General features: G+C 53.8%; 5 protein-coding genes across 5 annotated transcripts; 3 read left to right on the forward strand and 2 right to left on the reverse strand.

Moving 5' to 3' along the window:
* Positions 1-2130: 2130 nt before the first annotated feature.
* On the forward strand, positions 2131-2966 carry ALTATR162_LOCUS12 (uncharacterized protein; the record flags this gene model as incomplete). The annotated part of the gene is made up of 2 exons (XM_043307605.1): positions 2131-2427; positions 2484-2966. The coding sequence occupies 2 exons, from the start codon at positions 2131-2133 to the stop codon at positions 2964-2966; spliced, it is 780 nt and encodes a 259-aa protein (XP_043163540.1).
* A 1046-nt stretch (positions 2967-4012) lies between these two features.
* On the forward strand, positions 4013-7257 carry ALTATR162_LOCUS13 (uncharacterized protein; the record flags this gene model as incomplete). Its single annotated transcript, XM_043307606.1, has 4 exons — positions 4013-4090; positions 4147-4407; positions 5846-6143; positions 6194-7257. 4 exons carry the CDS (start codon positions 4013-4015, stop codon positions 7255-7257), a joined length of 1701 nt encoding a protein of 566 aa, XP_043163541.1.
* A 1532-nt stretch (positions 7258-8789) lies between these two features.
* ALTATR162_LOCUS14 (uncharacterized protein) lies at positions 8790-9380 on the reverse strand (the record flags this gene model as incomplete). The annotated part of the gene is made up of 1 exon (XM_043307607.1): positions 8790-9380. The coding sequence occupies one exon, from the start codon at positions 9378-9380 to the stop codon at positions 8790-8792; it is 591 nt and encodes a 196-aa protein (XP_043163542.1).
* An 843-nt stretch (positions 9381-10223) lies between these two features.
* ALTATR162_LOCUS15 (uncharacterized protein) lies at positions 10224-11364 on the forward strand (the record flags this gene model as incomplete). The annotated part of the gene is made up of 4 exons (XM_043307608.1): positions 10224-10790; positions 10838-10937; positions 10988-11187; positions 11236-11364. 4 exons carry the CDS (start codon positions 10224-10226, stop codon positions 11362-11364), a joined length of 996 nt encoding a protein of 331 aa, XP_043163543.1.
* A 250-nt stretch (positions 11365-11614) lies between these two features.
* ALTATR162_LOCUS16 (uncharacterized protein) lies at positions 11615-15005 on the reverse strand (the record flags this gene model as incomplete). The annotated part of the gene is made up of 4 exons (XM_043307609.1): positions 11615-13414; positions 13467-13753; positions 13814-14250; positions 14752-15005. The coding sequence occupies 4 exons, from the start codon at positions 15003-15005 to the stop codon at positions 11615-11617; spliced, it is 2778 nt and encodes a 925-aa protein (XP_043163544.1).
* Between the last annotated feature and the right edge of the window lie 564 nt (positions 15006-15569).

The following is a 15569-nucleotide window of genomic DNA, read 5'->3' on the forward strand; positions in this document are numbered from 1 at the left end:
TAAAGCGTTGTCCATAATAATAATTGATCGCGGGGAAGAAGCTAGGGGTTGCACAAAGGAGAACTAGTGCTCCATAAACGCTTTTAAAGAGCTGCTTGTTAGCCCTCCCTGCATTTCCCACGGAAGTAATCCACGTCCATTACTAGTATCACCAAAACTCTCCTGTTCGATTGCCAAAGCATAGAGCAATTGCGGCAGTTCCTAAGGGCGCCCAGGCTCTTTCCCTGTCAGCAGTTCGCTTATTTGCTGCACTCTCATCAAGTGCTACAATCTAAATAGGATCCCATCCTCTCGTTGATAGGTAGAAACCTCTCGTAGCAGCTCATTACGGTCCTTAGTGTACTAGCTACTTTCGACTCCATTAGGCCCGGCAGAGGTAATCAAAGACGGTACGTCAAGGATAACAAGGTTGTGTACTCGTCGAATAGGAACTCAACCATCTCGTCCAAATAGGCCGTCGGCTTCTCACGGAGGTACTCTAGCAGGGCCTATCTTATAGCATTAGTACGCTGGTTTGCAGTCGTCGCCCTCCTCACATTCTCCCCGAGCCTTCTCACCATCAATCGAGGCCTCCCTGAAACGGGTTGAATTAGGAGGATAAGGGCTTCCGTATAGGTCAAGACTGAGCTCAATACGCTTCACTGTATTGCGGCCAACACTACAGTTCCTAGCGATCCATTTAAATAGACGTTGATAAGAAAGATCAAGGAGAACAGTCTGCAAAAGGCCTGCTTCAAGCTTTCGACCCATAACAAGAGGTTTACAAGTGAACAAGATGTAATTTACAGCTCAAAATCCCGATCCTTGACCTCTATATACCCCTATACTACTCTAATACTAATCCCAGAACGTCACCTTGACGATCTCTCCCAGATCCGGGGGGGTCCATATGTTTTCGCAGGCACCGATATCCCGTGTGGTTTTGTACTGTAGTAACTCCCGATGGGCTATGCCGACCATTGAACCACGACTCACTGGCTGTGGGCAGAGGCAGAGTAGGATAGTGGCCACCCGACTAACCTGCTCCGCAGCGGCCATGCTCTGCGCTGCTTACTGTACTGCATACAGCACACTACGATGCCGCTCAGCGTAGGGCCGCAAATGGCGTCTGAGGTGCTGTTGTCCGCTCAGCGCAATGCACAAGTAAGTCCTCCCTAGAGCAGGATGATGTCGCACGCGATGACTAATATTACTGCTTTCGCCTTCTAAGTTACATGACGTAGCTACAGTAGTCCACACTCGCGCGCCAGCCTGCCCGCTTTTCCAGCTGCATCCCTTCTAGCTTCCACCGCATTGCTTGCATCTCCTGTTCCTAGTCGCGCAGACGACAGTCATGTCTCGAAAGCGCGGAGTGCTTGAGGTGCTCGATCTCATGTTTCAGCCGCGAGCCACGCTCGATCAGTATGCTGCGCAGATCGTCAGCTTTGCGTGAGATGTCGACAAGACGCTCGCTAGCTTCATTCAGCGTGTCACAAGTGTGAGCGTCGCACAGACCCTCCGCATCTGGCTGGTGTTTCCGCGTATCTATTGAGTGCGTCCGTGCTACAGTGTCGTCCGTCGGGCAGGGCTCCTTGCGCTGTTGGCTCCCTGGTCTCTTGTCTGCTGTCTGCAGCCTGAGTGAGGTATAGCTTGCTGGGTTCTAGGCCGCACAGTTGCTCTCGAGCTGGCAGTAGTGGAGGGCATGAAGAGAGCGTCCATGGTCAAGACCACTATGGACAGCAACGTCGTCAGCACAGAGGCCTCGCCTCCATCCCGCTCTCGATTAGGCCCTCGTCTTCTGTCTTGGTGGTACGAAATCGCTCGCTAGAACCAGCGCTGACAACCACTCAGCGCTAGAAGAAGAGCCGTTTGGGCTGTCTGGACTGCTAAGTATAGGACAGGGTCACGAATGCAGGCCCGTAAGCCAGCAGCTGTTCTTGGCCCTCATACAACCAGGCTCTTCTTCGCTCTCACGTACCGGATTGCAGAAGACTACAACTGCGTGGCAGATATATCAGGCTGATACTACAAGTGTGGCTGAAGGTACTTATATGGCTGGCAGACTCGCTTTCAATACACCGTGCTTTCCATACACCCTCGTTTGTCCTTTCAAATCACAAAGATACCTCGTTATATCCATAGCGTCCCACCATGTTCTCCATTTCCCGGGCTCTCGTCGCGCTTGCAGTACTCGGAGCTGCTCGAGGCCAACCCCACAGCAGCAGCTGCACGTCAACCACTGCTGCCCAGCCCGCTGCCACTGCGGATCCAAACGCGCAGCTCTTTACCGATCTCTTCTCCGCTCCGACGGCCATCAAGCGCTTCCAACGGCTACTCGTTCAGGGCGGCAGTCTCTTGACGGGCGAAGCTTTGCGCAAGCTGATCGTCTTTGACTTCAACGGCGCCCAGCCCGCCAATGGCGCGCTGGGTGGCGCGATCAAGTCGGCCGTCAGTAACACTTGAGATCTCGTTTGCCATGGAAGCTGACTGACCGCTACCCACAGACCATAGAGACATTTCCTTTAGTCACTGATCTCGATATAAGCATGACGCTTGCCTTTCTGGAGCCCTGCGGGATCAACACGCCGCACATCCACCCGAGGGCGACGGAGTTCTTGGTTCTGGTCGAAGGGTCCGACCTCCGATTCGGAAGCTTTCTCGAGAACGGCCTGGTTTCACCGGGGCAGAACCAGGAGGTCGCCGGCACGCTGGACAGGTACCAGGCCACAGCCTTCTCGTCGGGCAGCATCCACTACCAGTTCAACAACGGGTGCCAGAAAGCTGTCTTTGTAGCGGCCTTCAACTCAGCCAACCCAGGTACGAGCTCGGCAGCGCAGGGCTTCTTCAGCCTCAACGCAGAGGTGGTGAACGCCACGCTCGGTCCCGCTGCGTCTGTCGCCGGTGGTAGCCTAGAGGAGCTGCGAGGGCTGATTCCCGAGAGCCTCGCGCAGGACGTGCGCAGCTGCTTGGCCAGGTGCCAGCTGTAGTCTAGCAGGGCTTGTGGCGAGCGATAACAAGTGATATCCGGTTCCGGTGTGCGGCGATGTCCTGCAGTATGCAGCGCATATGGTCAAGGATGCTGGGAGTCTGGTGTTTTCTCTGATCTTCACTGTTTGCAGATCGAAGGGCTTAGCGTTCCGTACAATTCTAATGCAATCCTATACTGCTGAGACACACATCATGTAGTAGCTGCCGGTCTGCTGTCTGTAAGATCTTTACTAATTGAGGAGAGGAAGTCGTGCAACCAGCATTCCTGTCACTGTGCCCGGCTTGACATGCTGCAACTACTTTACGCATAGCATGTAAGAGGTTCGAGATGTGTACTGCATAATTTACATATACCTCAACGGGCCTAAGTTATACGCCTTATGAGCACGCTCGAGAGGCTTACATGCGCTCGCGCAGCCCTCTTGTCTAGCTTGCTGAACTCATCCAGTGAATGACCCATGTGTCTTCCTTGCAAACACCCGTTACAAGTGGTTAGCATACTCTGCAGTGAGTGCTCCAAGTCCCACAGGACAGCGTGAAGTTGGAACTCTGACTGCCAAACGATCTGCCGTTCTAGAACCACATAACACCACACAAAGCTCCTGACGTTTCCCTTGTAGCCTGAAGGAAGCCGAAGGTGCAGGTCGCTACAACACGAGAGGTGTCGCTGCAAGCCTCTCCTGAATCCAAACGAAACCAGATCTAGGCCAATAGCGCAGCTAACGTAGTGCGGATCTATGCATAGCTCGCTACTCAGAATGGGCCGTTTTGAGCTTCGATGAGAGCAGCACACCAGCTAGCGCGTCGATGGTGCTGGTTTGGTCTTCTCATTTATGCTAGAATCAGTTTGGGCGTCTCGATGCTCACCCATCAGCATTTGAGCCCGTTTTAGCCATCCAGCTCACGCTGGGGATGCAAGACACAGAGTACATAAGATAAACCATCTAACACAGGCCAGAGCGTATCCTCGCAGAACAGTCACAGGCGTGATTCAAGTATTCCTAGCAACAACTCTCTTCAGCTGAGGCCTGTCCACCATCAAAACATGCAGACCGAGCCAGGGCAGCAGCCCACTGGGGAAGCGGTCCCGGACTGCGATATCTCTGATCTCGACCTAGAATATGTAAGTAGCCGCTGTATACGCGCCAGTCAGCGGTCCCATCAACTTACAGCAACAAGACACTGGACGTATCAGAGACAGACTCGGAGTCTGGCCTCGAGCATGCGCTCTCCAGGTATCTATCGTATCGCAGCAGGCAGAGCAGCGACTCTGACAGCTCAGAGAATGCCTATGACTCTGATGACTACTCGGATTCGGCTTCTTCTTACAACGAGGGGTCAGACGCATCTGATGCGTCTGATGAGTCTGACAGCAGCAGTGAACTCAGCGGTGCAGAAGAGGCTAGCGACACCTCGGATACCGACGAATATGACGATGGTGTCTTGCTCGATGATTTGCAGCCTCAATGCACGTGCCAATGTGCTGTGCACGCGCCTGGGGTGGGAGGATGGTTCAATGCGTCTGCATTCCCATATTGACGATGAGCCGGAGATGAGAGATTCTGTCGCTCCAAGGCATTGTAAGCATGGCCTTCAAGCGGACGGATGAAGTCAAGGCAGTGACGCTCTCGAGGACAGCAGGCAGGATCTATAGCATACATACCGCAGAACTATGTGAACTCGCAGGGAATACACTTATCTGCATATTCGGCTTCAGGTTTTGCAAGACATTAGAATGTATTTCTGACAGGGGTCCTTGCTGACTCGGTCCGAGAGCTTGCCGGAAAGAGAACAAACCAAGCGAGCAGACCACTCGGGGACGCGTACACACGAAAGCTCGCTGAAAGTCAGCACCGCCTCGCCTGGGTACTGTACACATGCAAGAAGAGTGCTGACATCTAGCAAGCCTTTGCTGGTCTGAGGAGCAAGATGACCAACGTGATGCTGCTTGCTCTTCTAGGCAAAGTCTTCGCTTGCCGTACCAGGGACTCTTGTCGCGTGGGTATCTTCCGCCTTGCAAAACGCGGATGCCAAATACGCAAATCAGTGTAAACACATACATTCTTGTCCACGCTGTGACAACGCGCATATGTCGCAATTGGCTGACCGTCGGCTAGGCTCCGCTGAAACGATGCTGTACGTCGAACGGTCGATATTCCATGGTGCAAAGTCCGCGACAGCTGACCATCTATGACGCACGACGTAATTCGTTGAAGTTTAGTTCGCTGCCAAGTAAACACGCTGACTTTGTAACTAACGTCCGCCCTTGCGTAGCGAGACACCCTGCCGCCGCTTGCTCCACCATCGTCCTCAACTCTCTCTTTTTGGGCTTTCTTCACAACACATGCCTACTATTGAATTGGAATTTTTTGCCCGCTTCACACCTGCTTATGGTGCTTGCTAGGCGGTTGTTTTCATCACTACCTTGAATTTAGTAAAGCAGACAAGTGCTACTTCAGCAATGTCACTGCTTGATCTACCAAATGAGTTGCTCCAAGATATATCGGAATACCTAGAATCCGAGAGAGATATCAACGCCGTTGCACAAGCCAACCGCCACCTTTACCATCTCCTAGATAGCTACCTCTACCGCTACAATGTACAACAATCTGGAAGCTCAGCGCTGTTGTGGGCTGCCCAACATGGCCAAGAGGCGACGGCGCAAAAGTCGTTGAGGGAAAAAGCCAATATAGAGGCCACAAATGATAATGACGAGGCACCACTGTTGCTGGCGGCAAAGAATGAGCATAAGAAGGTAGTAAAGTTGCTGGTTGACAAGGGCGCCGACGTTAACGTGCAGGGTGGACTCTACGGCAACGCACTCCAGGCGGCTTCGTACAGAGGCGACGAGGCGGTGGTGAGGCTGCTGATCGACAAGGGCGCCGACGTCAACGCGCAGGGTGGAGTCTTTGGCAGCGCAATCTACGCGGCTTCAGGTGGAGGCTGCGAGCAGATAGTCAAGATGCTGCTCGACAAGGGCGCCGACATTAACGTGCAGGGTGGACTGTACGGCTACGCACTCTACGCGGCTTCAGGTGGAGGCTGCGAGCAGATAGTCAAGATGCTGCTCGACAAGGGCGCTGACGTCAACGCGCAGGGTGGACACTTCGGCAACGCACTTCAGGTGGCTTCGTCTGGAGGCGACGAGGCGGTGGTGAGGCTGCTGCTCGACAAGGGTGCCGACGTCAACGCGCAGGGTGGATACTACGGCAACGCACCCAGGCAGCAGTTTCGTACAGAGGCGACGAGGCGGTGGTGAGGCTGCTGCTCGACAAGAGCGCCGACGTCAACGCGCAGGGTGGACACTTCGGCAACGCACTCCAGGCGGCAGTATCGTACAGAGGCGACGAGGCGGTGGTGCAGCTGCTGCTCGACAAGGGCGCTGACGTTAACGCGCAGGGTGGACACTTCGGCAACGCACTTCAGGCGGCTTTGTCTGGAGGCGACGAGGCGGTGGTGAGGCTGCTGCTCGACAAGGGCGCCGACATCAACGCGCAGGGTGGAGTCTATGGCAACGTACTCCAGGCGGCTTCGTCTGGAGGCGACGAGGCGGTGGTGAGGCTGCTGCTCGACAAGGGCTCCGATGTTAACGCGCAGGGTGGACACTTCGGCAACGCACTTCAGGCGGCTTCGTCTGGAGGCCACGAGGCGGTGGTCAAGATGCTGCTCGACAAGGGCGCTGACGTCAACGCGCAGGCTGGACACTTCGGCAACGCACTTCAGGCGGCTTCGTCTGGAGGCGACGAGGCGGTGGTGAGGCTGCTGCTCGACAAGGGCTCCGATGTTAACGCGCAGGGTGGAGAATACGGCAACGCACTCCAGGCGGCTTCGTCTGAAGGCCACGAAGCGGTGGTCAAGATGCTGCTCGACAAGGGCGCTGACGTCAACGCGCAGGGTGGACACTACGGCAACGCACTCCAGGCGGCTTCGTCTGGAGGCGACGAGGCGGTGGTGAGGCTGCTGCTCGACAAGGGCGCCGACGTCAACGCACAGGGTGGACACTTCGGCAACGCACTTCAGGCGGCTTCGTACAGAGGCGACGAGGCGGTGGTGAGGCTGCTGCTCGACAAAGGCGCTGACGTCAACGCGCAAGGTGGACACTACGGCAACGCACTCCAGGCAGCAGTATCGTACAGAGGCCACGAGGCGGTGGTGAGGCTGCTGCTCGACAAGGGCGCCGACGTCAACGCGCGAGGTGGAATCTATGGCAACGCACTTTACGCGGCTTCGTCTGGAGGCGACAAGGCGGTGGTGAAGCTGTTAGTGGCATGGGGTGCCGAGTCATCATGAGGGAAATAGATGCACGGCTGGCTGATTGGTGTCATTGAAAGAAGATAGCTACATTCTGAAGCCTATGTCTTGGGCGGTAATAGTAGTCTATTAAACACAACACTGACGGCGATGCTTATGACACTGTAATGAAAGCAACGTGCGGCAAATTTGCCACCACAAGCTAGGTAGATGGCCAACCCGCATCTGCCACACCCTTGCCATGGACATCCGGATTGAATGGCATTGCGAAGAGACAGAATATCCTCCGCCCTAATGATTGCAGTGCTTATGCGGGAAGCCGTTCGTTGTATAACTGTACAACAGCTGTATCCCTAAGATTTGCTGACCCTTTCCACCTTTATGTGTGCGTCAACTGACGGCGATCTCCCAGTAACACCCACTCCCCTTGCTAAAAGCCTAGACTCGGATCTTAGTATTCTGGATCATGCCAGTTAGCCTCTGTCCCTGGCCATGCCCGCTGGGTGAGACCTGCCCGCCCTGTTCTTAGACGCCTCTTGACTCATTGTACTCTCTTCAACGAGCAAAGGCGATATGGGGCTACAGTTTGGTATATGTGTTGCTTGCGATATGCTCGAGAGCACGAGGACGTGGGAGGTCGGACGAGGGATTAACGGCGGGTCTTCGGAGCTGTAGAGCGGTGCGATCGTTATCTCTATAGCATGCAAGCTTTTGCGTTAGCTATGGTCGTGCATTACACTGCATCTTGAAGTTGCACGATGGCCGTATCGAAGCTGATTGCGGTTCCGATGCTGGGTGTGCTAAACGCCGGGGCTTTCAAATCTTGCCAGCCCTGCTTCCAATCTAAGCCGGACTTAGAGCCCTTGGCAAAGATGTTGCACAGCCACACAGCCACAGATCTAGCGTCAGCAGCGATAGGTTACAGCTAGGCTGCTTTAAGCTAGATATGCGGGGCTTCCTTATCTGGCACTTCTAGCAGGCGGACTTGGAATTAGCACAGAAGCACGACAACCTCTCGAGCTCAAGCGCAGTGCTCGGAGTAGGATGATAATACGACAAGCTATATGTTAACGGACTTTCGACGAGATGCAGGAGCTTTTGATGCACCCGCTGCCAGCCAAAGCAAGGCGGTCGCTTAACGCTTGTACTTAATTGTCGTATTGCACGGTAAGCAGAATCTATCTCTAGAAGACACTAGGAGAGAATAGACTGTGTAGCTCAAGGCTACTATTCCGAGAATATCTGTTCTTCTAACTTGTTGTTGCGTTTGTTGTGTTGGGGAGTGTCTGTAGCGTCCCGCCACGCAGGGACGGACGTTATGCAACAAATGCAAGAAGCAATATTCACTAGCCAGTACTCATTGGCTCGACTTTGAGTCATGCAAGGGACTTCGGTGGCAAACAGACTCAAGCGCCGAGTCTCAGGCAGCCCAGTCCCCGTCGTTTGGAGGCGAAGAAAAGAGGAGGCTTCACTCATGGTCGTTTCTCGTATGATGTCAGAAATAGATTGAGAGGGAACGATTCTACATAGAATTACAAAACATGTCTAGAAACGCGCATGGTGGTCACTTGCTAGCTGGCGACCTTCATCTCTGCCCTGTGGCGCCTCGGACTTCTTCGCAGCCCGACGCGCTGCTTCTCCGAGCTTCCCTTGGCCGGGCTTGCTCTGTTAGTCGGAACCTTGCGCACCGCAGACTGCAATTGCTGGATGTGTGCTACGCAACCGGCTACTCCGCACGCCCCGGCGTCTGTAGAAGCATTCGTGCCACTGACTGTAGAACGCCGATTCTCTGTGACATGTGCCGTGATCTCCTTGACGTTGCTCTTGGAGGCCTCCATCAGCTCGCTGACGAGGTCGTTGGACTCGGAGCCTCCGGCAAAGTCTAGACTTTGCGCGTGAGAATGGCCATGACCCAGCGTGTTGTCTGTGTGGGCATGACGGGTCTGAACCGTTTGGTTGTCGTCTCCGCGCAAGTAAGCTCCAGCATCAACAGAGAGCGAGTGTCGGATCTTTTGTACAGCTCCACGTAACGTCGCTAGATCCTTCTGATGCGTCCATAGACTGTAGTCGATATCGTAAAGCCTGGACTGAACAGTGTCGAGCCTATTCGTGGCTTCGTGAACGCGCACTCCAGCCTGTGTGTTGTCTTCGGACCAATCCATCTGGTTGTGTGAGCCGATGGCACAGCTGGAACGACAACTGGCTGACCCCAATTTGCGTGATTTGCGCTGGCGTTGTTGACTCCGACTGGGTTGCACACTAGGACTAGCCGTCTGGAGTATGTGCAGCTAGTAGTTCCGGAAGGCAAAGGGTAGCGAGAAGGGTGAAGAGGCGATTGTTTTTCCTCGGAGGTTTTCATTTGTATCGCTCGGTGGTAGTACCATAAGAGAGGGCGTACTCTCCTCAAAGGCTCATTCGGTCTCTCCCTCGAGAAATCCTTAGGGCGGGGCCGATTTGTACTGCTGTGGAGCCTGGATAGGCTCAAGGCTATTTATGGCCGATTTCAATGGGCTGCGTAGCTTGACTCAACAACACGCCGTATCAGTCAGACAGGCGTGGGATCAGCTTGAATGCTCACACCATGCTACGCCGTGATTGGGCTTGTTTACGTAAGCTAGAAGTCTGGAGCTTGTGGTACAGTGACTTCCAGGTCGGACCTAATATGGATGCTGACACAGTGCTCTCTGTCCGTGTCTGCTGAAGCTGGATGAGTCAGGTAGGAAACGACTCGGAGTCCTGCATTCTGCATCAGCAATATAATCCTTTACAGGCGCAGGCAGACCTTCGGCAAGCAGTGCACGTATCCGGATCACCTCTGGTTTCTTAAAGGACGCTGACTATCGGCAATTGCTCAAATCGCAGCTTTAGTGCTGTTACTAAGACACTGATTTGAAAGTAACAAACGTGAGTGACTAACAAAGTCGGACACTTTTGCGCCGAGCAGGATACCTAACAAAGTTGTTGGCAGTGAGCTCCCAAGTCCTTCAGGTGCACCGTCTGCCCCAATGCTTTCCCGTCCGGCGAAGATGAAGCGTTTTACCCAATTCTTCAGCGACGACGACGACGACGACAGAGGCCCTGAGCCACTACCGCTAGCTAGCAACCAAGAAAGTGATCGGCTTCCACAGCCTGACGACATCACAGCACTCCCAGAGCTGGTTACAAGCCGCACGGTACAGGCAGACCAAGAGACTGTTCGCACTCCGTCGCTTCACGGAAGTTCGGCCGTCGAGGCACAGATGCGACTCGACATTCCAATCAGGACTGGATCGCTGCGGCACAGGTACAAATTAGTGCACAAGCGCGATCTTGGTGGAACGGTCGAGGTCGTCCTTGAGCTGCCGACTGGGAAGGATGTCTACCTGGTCAGAGAACTGTCAGTGGCAAAAGACGAGGTCTCATCGTTCCGAAAGCGTCGGCTGTTTCACGAGAATCTTTGCAGGACGCACGAAGTCTTCGAAGATAGCGGAGTGTTCTACTGTGTGATGGAGCCTGCGGTCGTTACTCTTCGGCATGTTTATCGCTGCCCGGAATACCCGAACGAAGACCTACTGGTTGCTATCACGAAGCAGGTGAGATTGATCCACACGCAACTCTCGTCAGCCGCTGATGTGACTAGATGCTTGCTGGAGTCTCTTACTTGAGCTCAGAGAACCTTTTCCACAGTCTCTTAAACATCGACAACGTCGTCATTAACTCTGATGGTGTGGTCAAGATCAGTAAGCGAGACACCAACACAGGGACATGGGTGCCGCGCTGACGCTAACAGCAAAACTTGAATACTGTGAATTCGATAGAAGCTGCTCACCAAAGAATACGAAGGCTTTCGGACATATCACCATGATGCTCATGTACAAGTCCGCTAATGGCAAAAGAGAAATCACTGTGCAACCGTCGCACAAGTGGTCGGACACAGCAGTGGATTTCCTTGCTTCAACGAGAACGTGGACACCAGACAAGCTTCTGAAGGTAGGATTTCCAGGACTGTGATACTGATACAGGCTGACATGCTCGTAGCACGACTTCTTGCAGCAGAAGTGGAACGTTGAGGAGCTGAAGCTATTCGTGTCGTACGTTCCGACGCGCACGTACATGGGTTCATGCCAAGCTCTAGATATACCTGCTGTAATAGACGAAGAAGCATGAAGAGGGTGCCTGTCCAGCTGTTGTTGAGTCGCAGCCCAGCTCATGTGTTGAGGCCATAGCACACGGCACGATTCGTATGCAGTTCACGATGACTACGACGCTGCCCTGCGACGCCAGATTACCGATTCCAAAGCACCGTTTTCTTCGCTAAAGTTCAGATCACATCCTGGTTTTGGAGTTGTGGGTGTCACTGCTGTCTTGCCTCTCTTGAATGCAGAAAAGTCCATTTTAGCCTATAGACAAGACGATCTCACAGCTCCTCATGCTTCGTGACATACACGCGATTAGCGCCCCCCAAGCTTGTTGCAAATTCATAGCATTCATCATGCCCAATTCCTCTTCCTGTGTTCGTCGAAGGGAAGCATTTGCACTGTGCTTCCAACCCTTGAAGCACTACCATGACTGCCTCATTAGTGTTGCATTTGACGCCCTCGAGCTCCTTGTATTCCCCACCCTCGAAGTTTGTCCAGATAGTGACTTTTGTGGAACTTGAGCTTTCAGTCCGCGCATCTTCCCGCGTGCTCCTGCCAGAGGTGGCCGATATGCTTGGAGATCCAACGACCATCTGGTTCTCGCCGCTGCTCTCGAGTTCGACGCCGCTCGCGCGCTCACCGCCTTGACCGTTGACAGTGTCCAGATCATAAATAGTGCGAGGTCGCTTTCTCGACCAGTCTGAGTCGTCGTGGTCGTCGTCGACATGGACGAGCTGCAAGGCCGATGAAGTTTCGGGGGGCGGAAGTCCTGCAGGAAGACTAGACGAAGCAGAGCGCTTTCTCACCAGACTCTTCTTCATTGCACCCATGCTTGCGGTGCCTGGTGTTGGTACCAGATCGTCTATCACCCCTCGATGTGTGGAAGGACCGTCCTCTTGTGAAGTCTCTGTCAAACCTGCATCAGGGTTAGGGGAGGCGTCAAGATCGTCTCCTCTTGCGCTGCTACCGCTTATCGCTGCAGCGTCTGGCATATCGATGTCATCGTTCTGCTCTCCGGTCCTGCTATCTTCAGTGCCCTCGTTTGGTTCAGGCACAACGGGTGCTCCTCTCTCAATCCCGCAGGACGGGAAGAAAGCATAATGAACTGATCTTCGAACGAAGAGCGAAGTCACTGAGTCCGCGCGGCCATCGATGGGCTGAGAGAGAGTCTTGAGGAACATGTGTTGTTTGTCTCGATCGTATGCGTTCTCATAGCACCGGCCTTGGCGTCTATTGACAGGCTCGCCAGACCCATTGGCGAGCATCTGCGGCTCGTGTCGCAGGGCTGATGGGTTGTGATTCTTTGTACGATATAGCGTTGCCGCATCCGTCAAGAGCCGTTGTACACGTGCATCTTCGCAGTGCCATCCTTGCTTGTCCAGAAGCACCTGCCGGGCTTTCTCTTCGAAAGGGTCCATCTGTCTTAGTCGCTGAATCTCTGACGATTCGAACCCTAGAGTGTGGGCAAGTTGGGCGAAGCTGTGCCAAACAATAGGGTCTGGAGACCTCTCGGGAGGTGTTCTCCTCGTCCGCTCTTTGCGTGGACGGTCGTTGACTAGGCTCCATGATTCTCTTGCGGCGAACAGATAGAGTTGCTGAAAGCCAATCTCAAACTGAGCATCCGCATCTCCGGCTATCTCTTGTGTCGAGTCGTCCGTAATCTGTATGGTAACTTTGCCATGGCTTCGCGTTATTAGAAATGCCGATTCTGCGAGATTGCGCAAAGTCCTCCGGCCCGTTCTTCTACTTTTTGCGGGACTCAGCAATCTGCGGACCGCCATAGCAGGGCCACTTATGTATTTGAAGTCTTGCTGGAGGCTTCCTAGAGTAGGGATCAGGTGCTTGACCTCGCGCAGCCTTGCCCAGATCTCTAGCCGGGTGGCATCGTCAACCGTGGGAAAAATACTTCTTTCGTGCACTAGCCATTCCAGGTACTTCAAGTCATTGAGCGATGCGCCAGGACATCTGGACCGCACACGCGCCACGGTTTCCCTGTCAAGCGCGACCCATAAGCGTCTTTGCCTGCCGCAGATGCGGTCGAACGTAGCGAGTATACGAGAAATGTAGTGCAAGAATTCCTGTTTCATGGAATCAGACATGTTGGCTACAGCCGCAGTATCCCCTACTCACCTCGTCGCTCCGCGTCGCGATGATCTTGTGCCAGACAGTAATGTTGAGGTCTTCCAAGAGCGCAGGAAGCCGTATTAACTTGCGCAGCGCAGCATTGTACTCCTTGTGCGCGAAGATCCGGCCTAGAATGTCCTTTTTGCTGTGCGTCAGGCATGACCACCAGTGCTGCCTGGAGTAGTTGTCTGCAGTCTCGTACTCAACTAGCTTGCGGAATATCAACCCGTCGGAGAACTCTTGATTGCTCGAGTAGCCTTCGACAAACGACCTTCTGGCCTGCGTGCTCAGACCTGCGGGTGTTTTGTGTCAGAGAATTCGCGTGTCGAAGCAACGGGTAGTAGATGGCGTACCTTCTGAGTACAGCGTGACTGTCCACCACCTGTCCTGGCCTTGTAGACAGCCCGAAAGCTTAGCAGCCTCGAGGCGGTGCTTGCCATGGAGGCATATAAGGCGGAAGCCTTTGGGAAACGTCAAGAGGGGCGGCTTGTCCTGGGAGCTGTTCAGAAGTTGGATAGTCGACAGACCGGAAAGGCTGACAGCTTTCGAGAGATCGTCGCTCCCGATAACTGCAGGTATCTGATGATCGTGCTGTAGTCGCTTCACTCCTTCATCACGGTATTTACCCATCAATTTTTCTACAGACTCTCGATTGAGATCACGGGGACTGTGCTCCTCCGGGAAGTAGAGGAACTCAAGTGGCACCTTTGCTCTTCCACGGAAATGGCTCGATTTCTGCCTCTCAATGTCCTCTTCGATTTCGCTGACCCGCGCTTGCTTCATACTTTGGCTGTAAGACATTGCGAAGTCGTTCACTCGCAGGCCATGAAACGTATGCCACCGCTGGATTTGAAGACATATCATCTGCTATCTAAGTCACGTACCAAGGTCTCTTGTCTTACATGTGCGAGGGTGTGAAGAACACATGACTGGCATTCTCGATTGCATGCAATGGCTTACACAACACGCACACCTTATATTACGGCTATTTATAGATGACTGAAACCTCTAGCAAGCCCTGGCCGACTTTACGCAGACTCCACAGTGGATGAGCCATAAATAACTGTGAGGCGGCTGCAAGGTCGTGTCCTGCTAGTGCGGATGCCGTGCGGATAGAGGCGCTGTATCTTGCGACATGGCAAACGTGATCTTTCCACACATGTCAGTATCGAGGGCGACGCAGTTGACATGGTGTGAGTAGGCAGGACTGTGAGTCTCTACTAGCGTTGCTGGAAGGTGTCTCACAAAATATTAATGAACCGCACATGTATGCATCCAGCATTTGATGCACGGGAGCTTGATCTCGTTCCAGTGCTTAAACCACATTTCCACAACTGCTTCAAATGTGTCGACCTTGAATCTCTCGAGATCCCGAATCTGCGAGGAGCGCTTGATTTCACACAACCCCTTCGTTTCGTTTTCTTGTCGCGCGAGCTCTGATAACAGCATCGCCTGCAGCTCGAGCACTCCGCTCATCTCCCTGATGCCACTGTCTACGTAGTCAATCTGAGCCGCTGCTCTGGTGGTCTGTAATGGAGGCGCCATGAGGAAGACCTGGAGTGGAGTAAGTTCCGCCGCCTTGACAGCTGCTGAGCGTGGTAGAGTCTGGCACGATCAGCTTTGCGAAAGTGTTGGCGCGACCTTCGAAACGGCGTGAGCTGGAATCGTTTGTTCAGCGACACGGCGTGTCGGAAGGATGCGAAAAGGCGCGCAAGCGATGAGCGCTTGACCACGCTTTCTTCCGCGCTCCTAAGAGCTTACTGTACTGTGTCAAAACGCCCCACAGTGCAAGTCCGGGCCGTAGTGTTGCTATTGTGAGATTCCCGAGTCGTCCGTCACTGCGTCACGTGGGCTCGTGGCTTTCTTAGCGAATCATCCACCCAACAAAACAGCTCTGACCTACCCCCAAGGATTGTCGAGACCTTGTAGCGCCGCGAAAGAGTGCGCAGTATGCGTGCTGGGCCACTCTGATACGGTACAGTGCCTTCTATGGCAATGTATGTACGATAATGTACGTGGCTGCCCGTTCGGGACGTGTCCTGATTTGGATCGACGCTGGGGCTACAACGAGTCTTCCGGCGCCCTGCTCATCAGAGCTGCGAGTCCACA

The sequence above is a fragment of the Alternaria atra genome, assembly GCF_907166805.1.
Source record: "Alternaria atra isolate CS162 genome assembly, contig: 11, whole genome shotgun sequence".
NCBI lineage: Eukaryota > Fungi > Ascomycota > Dothideomycetes > Pleosporales > Pleosporaceae > Alternaria > Alternaria atra.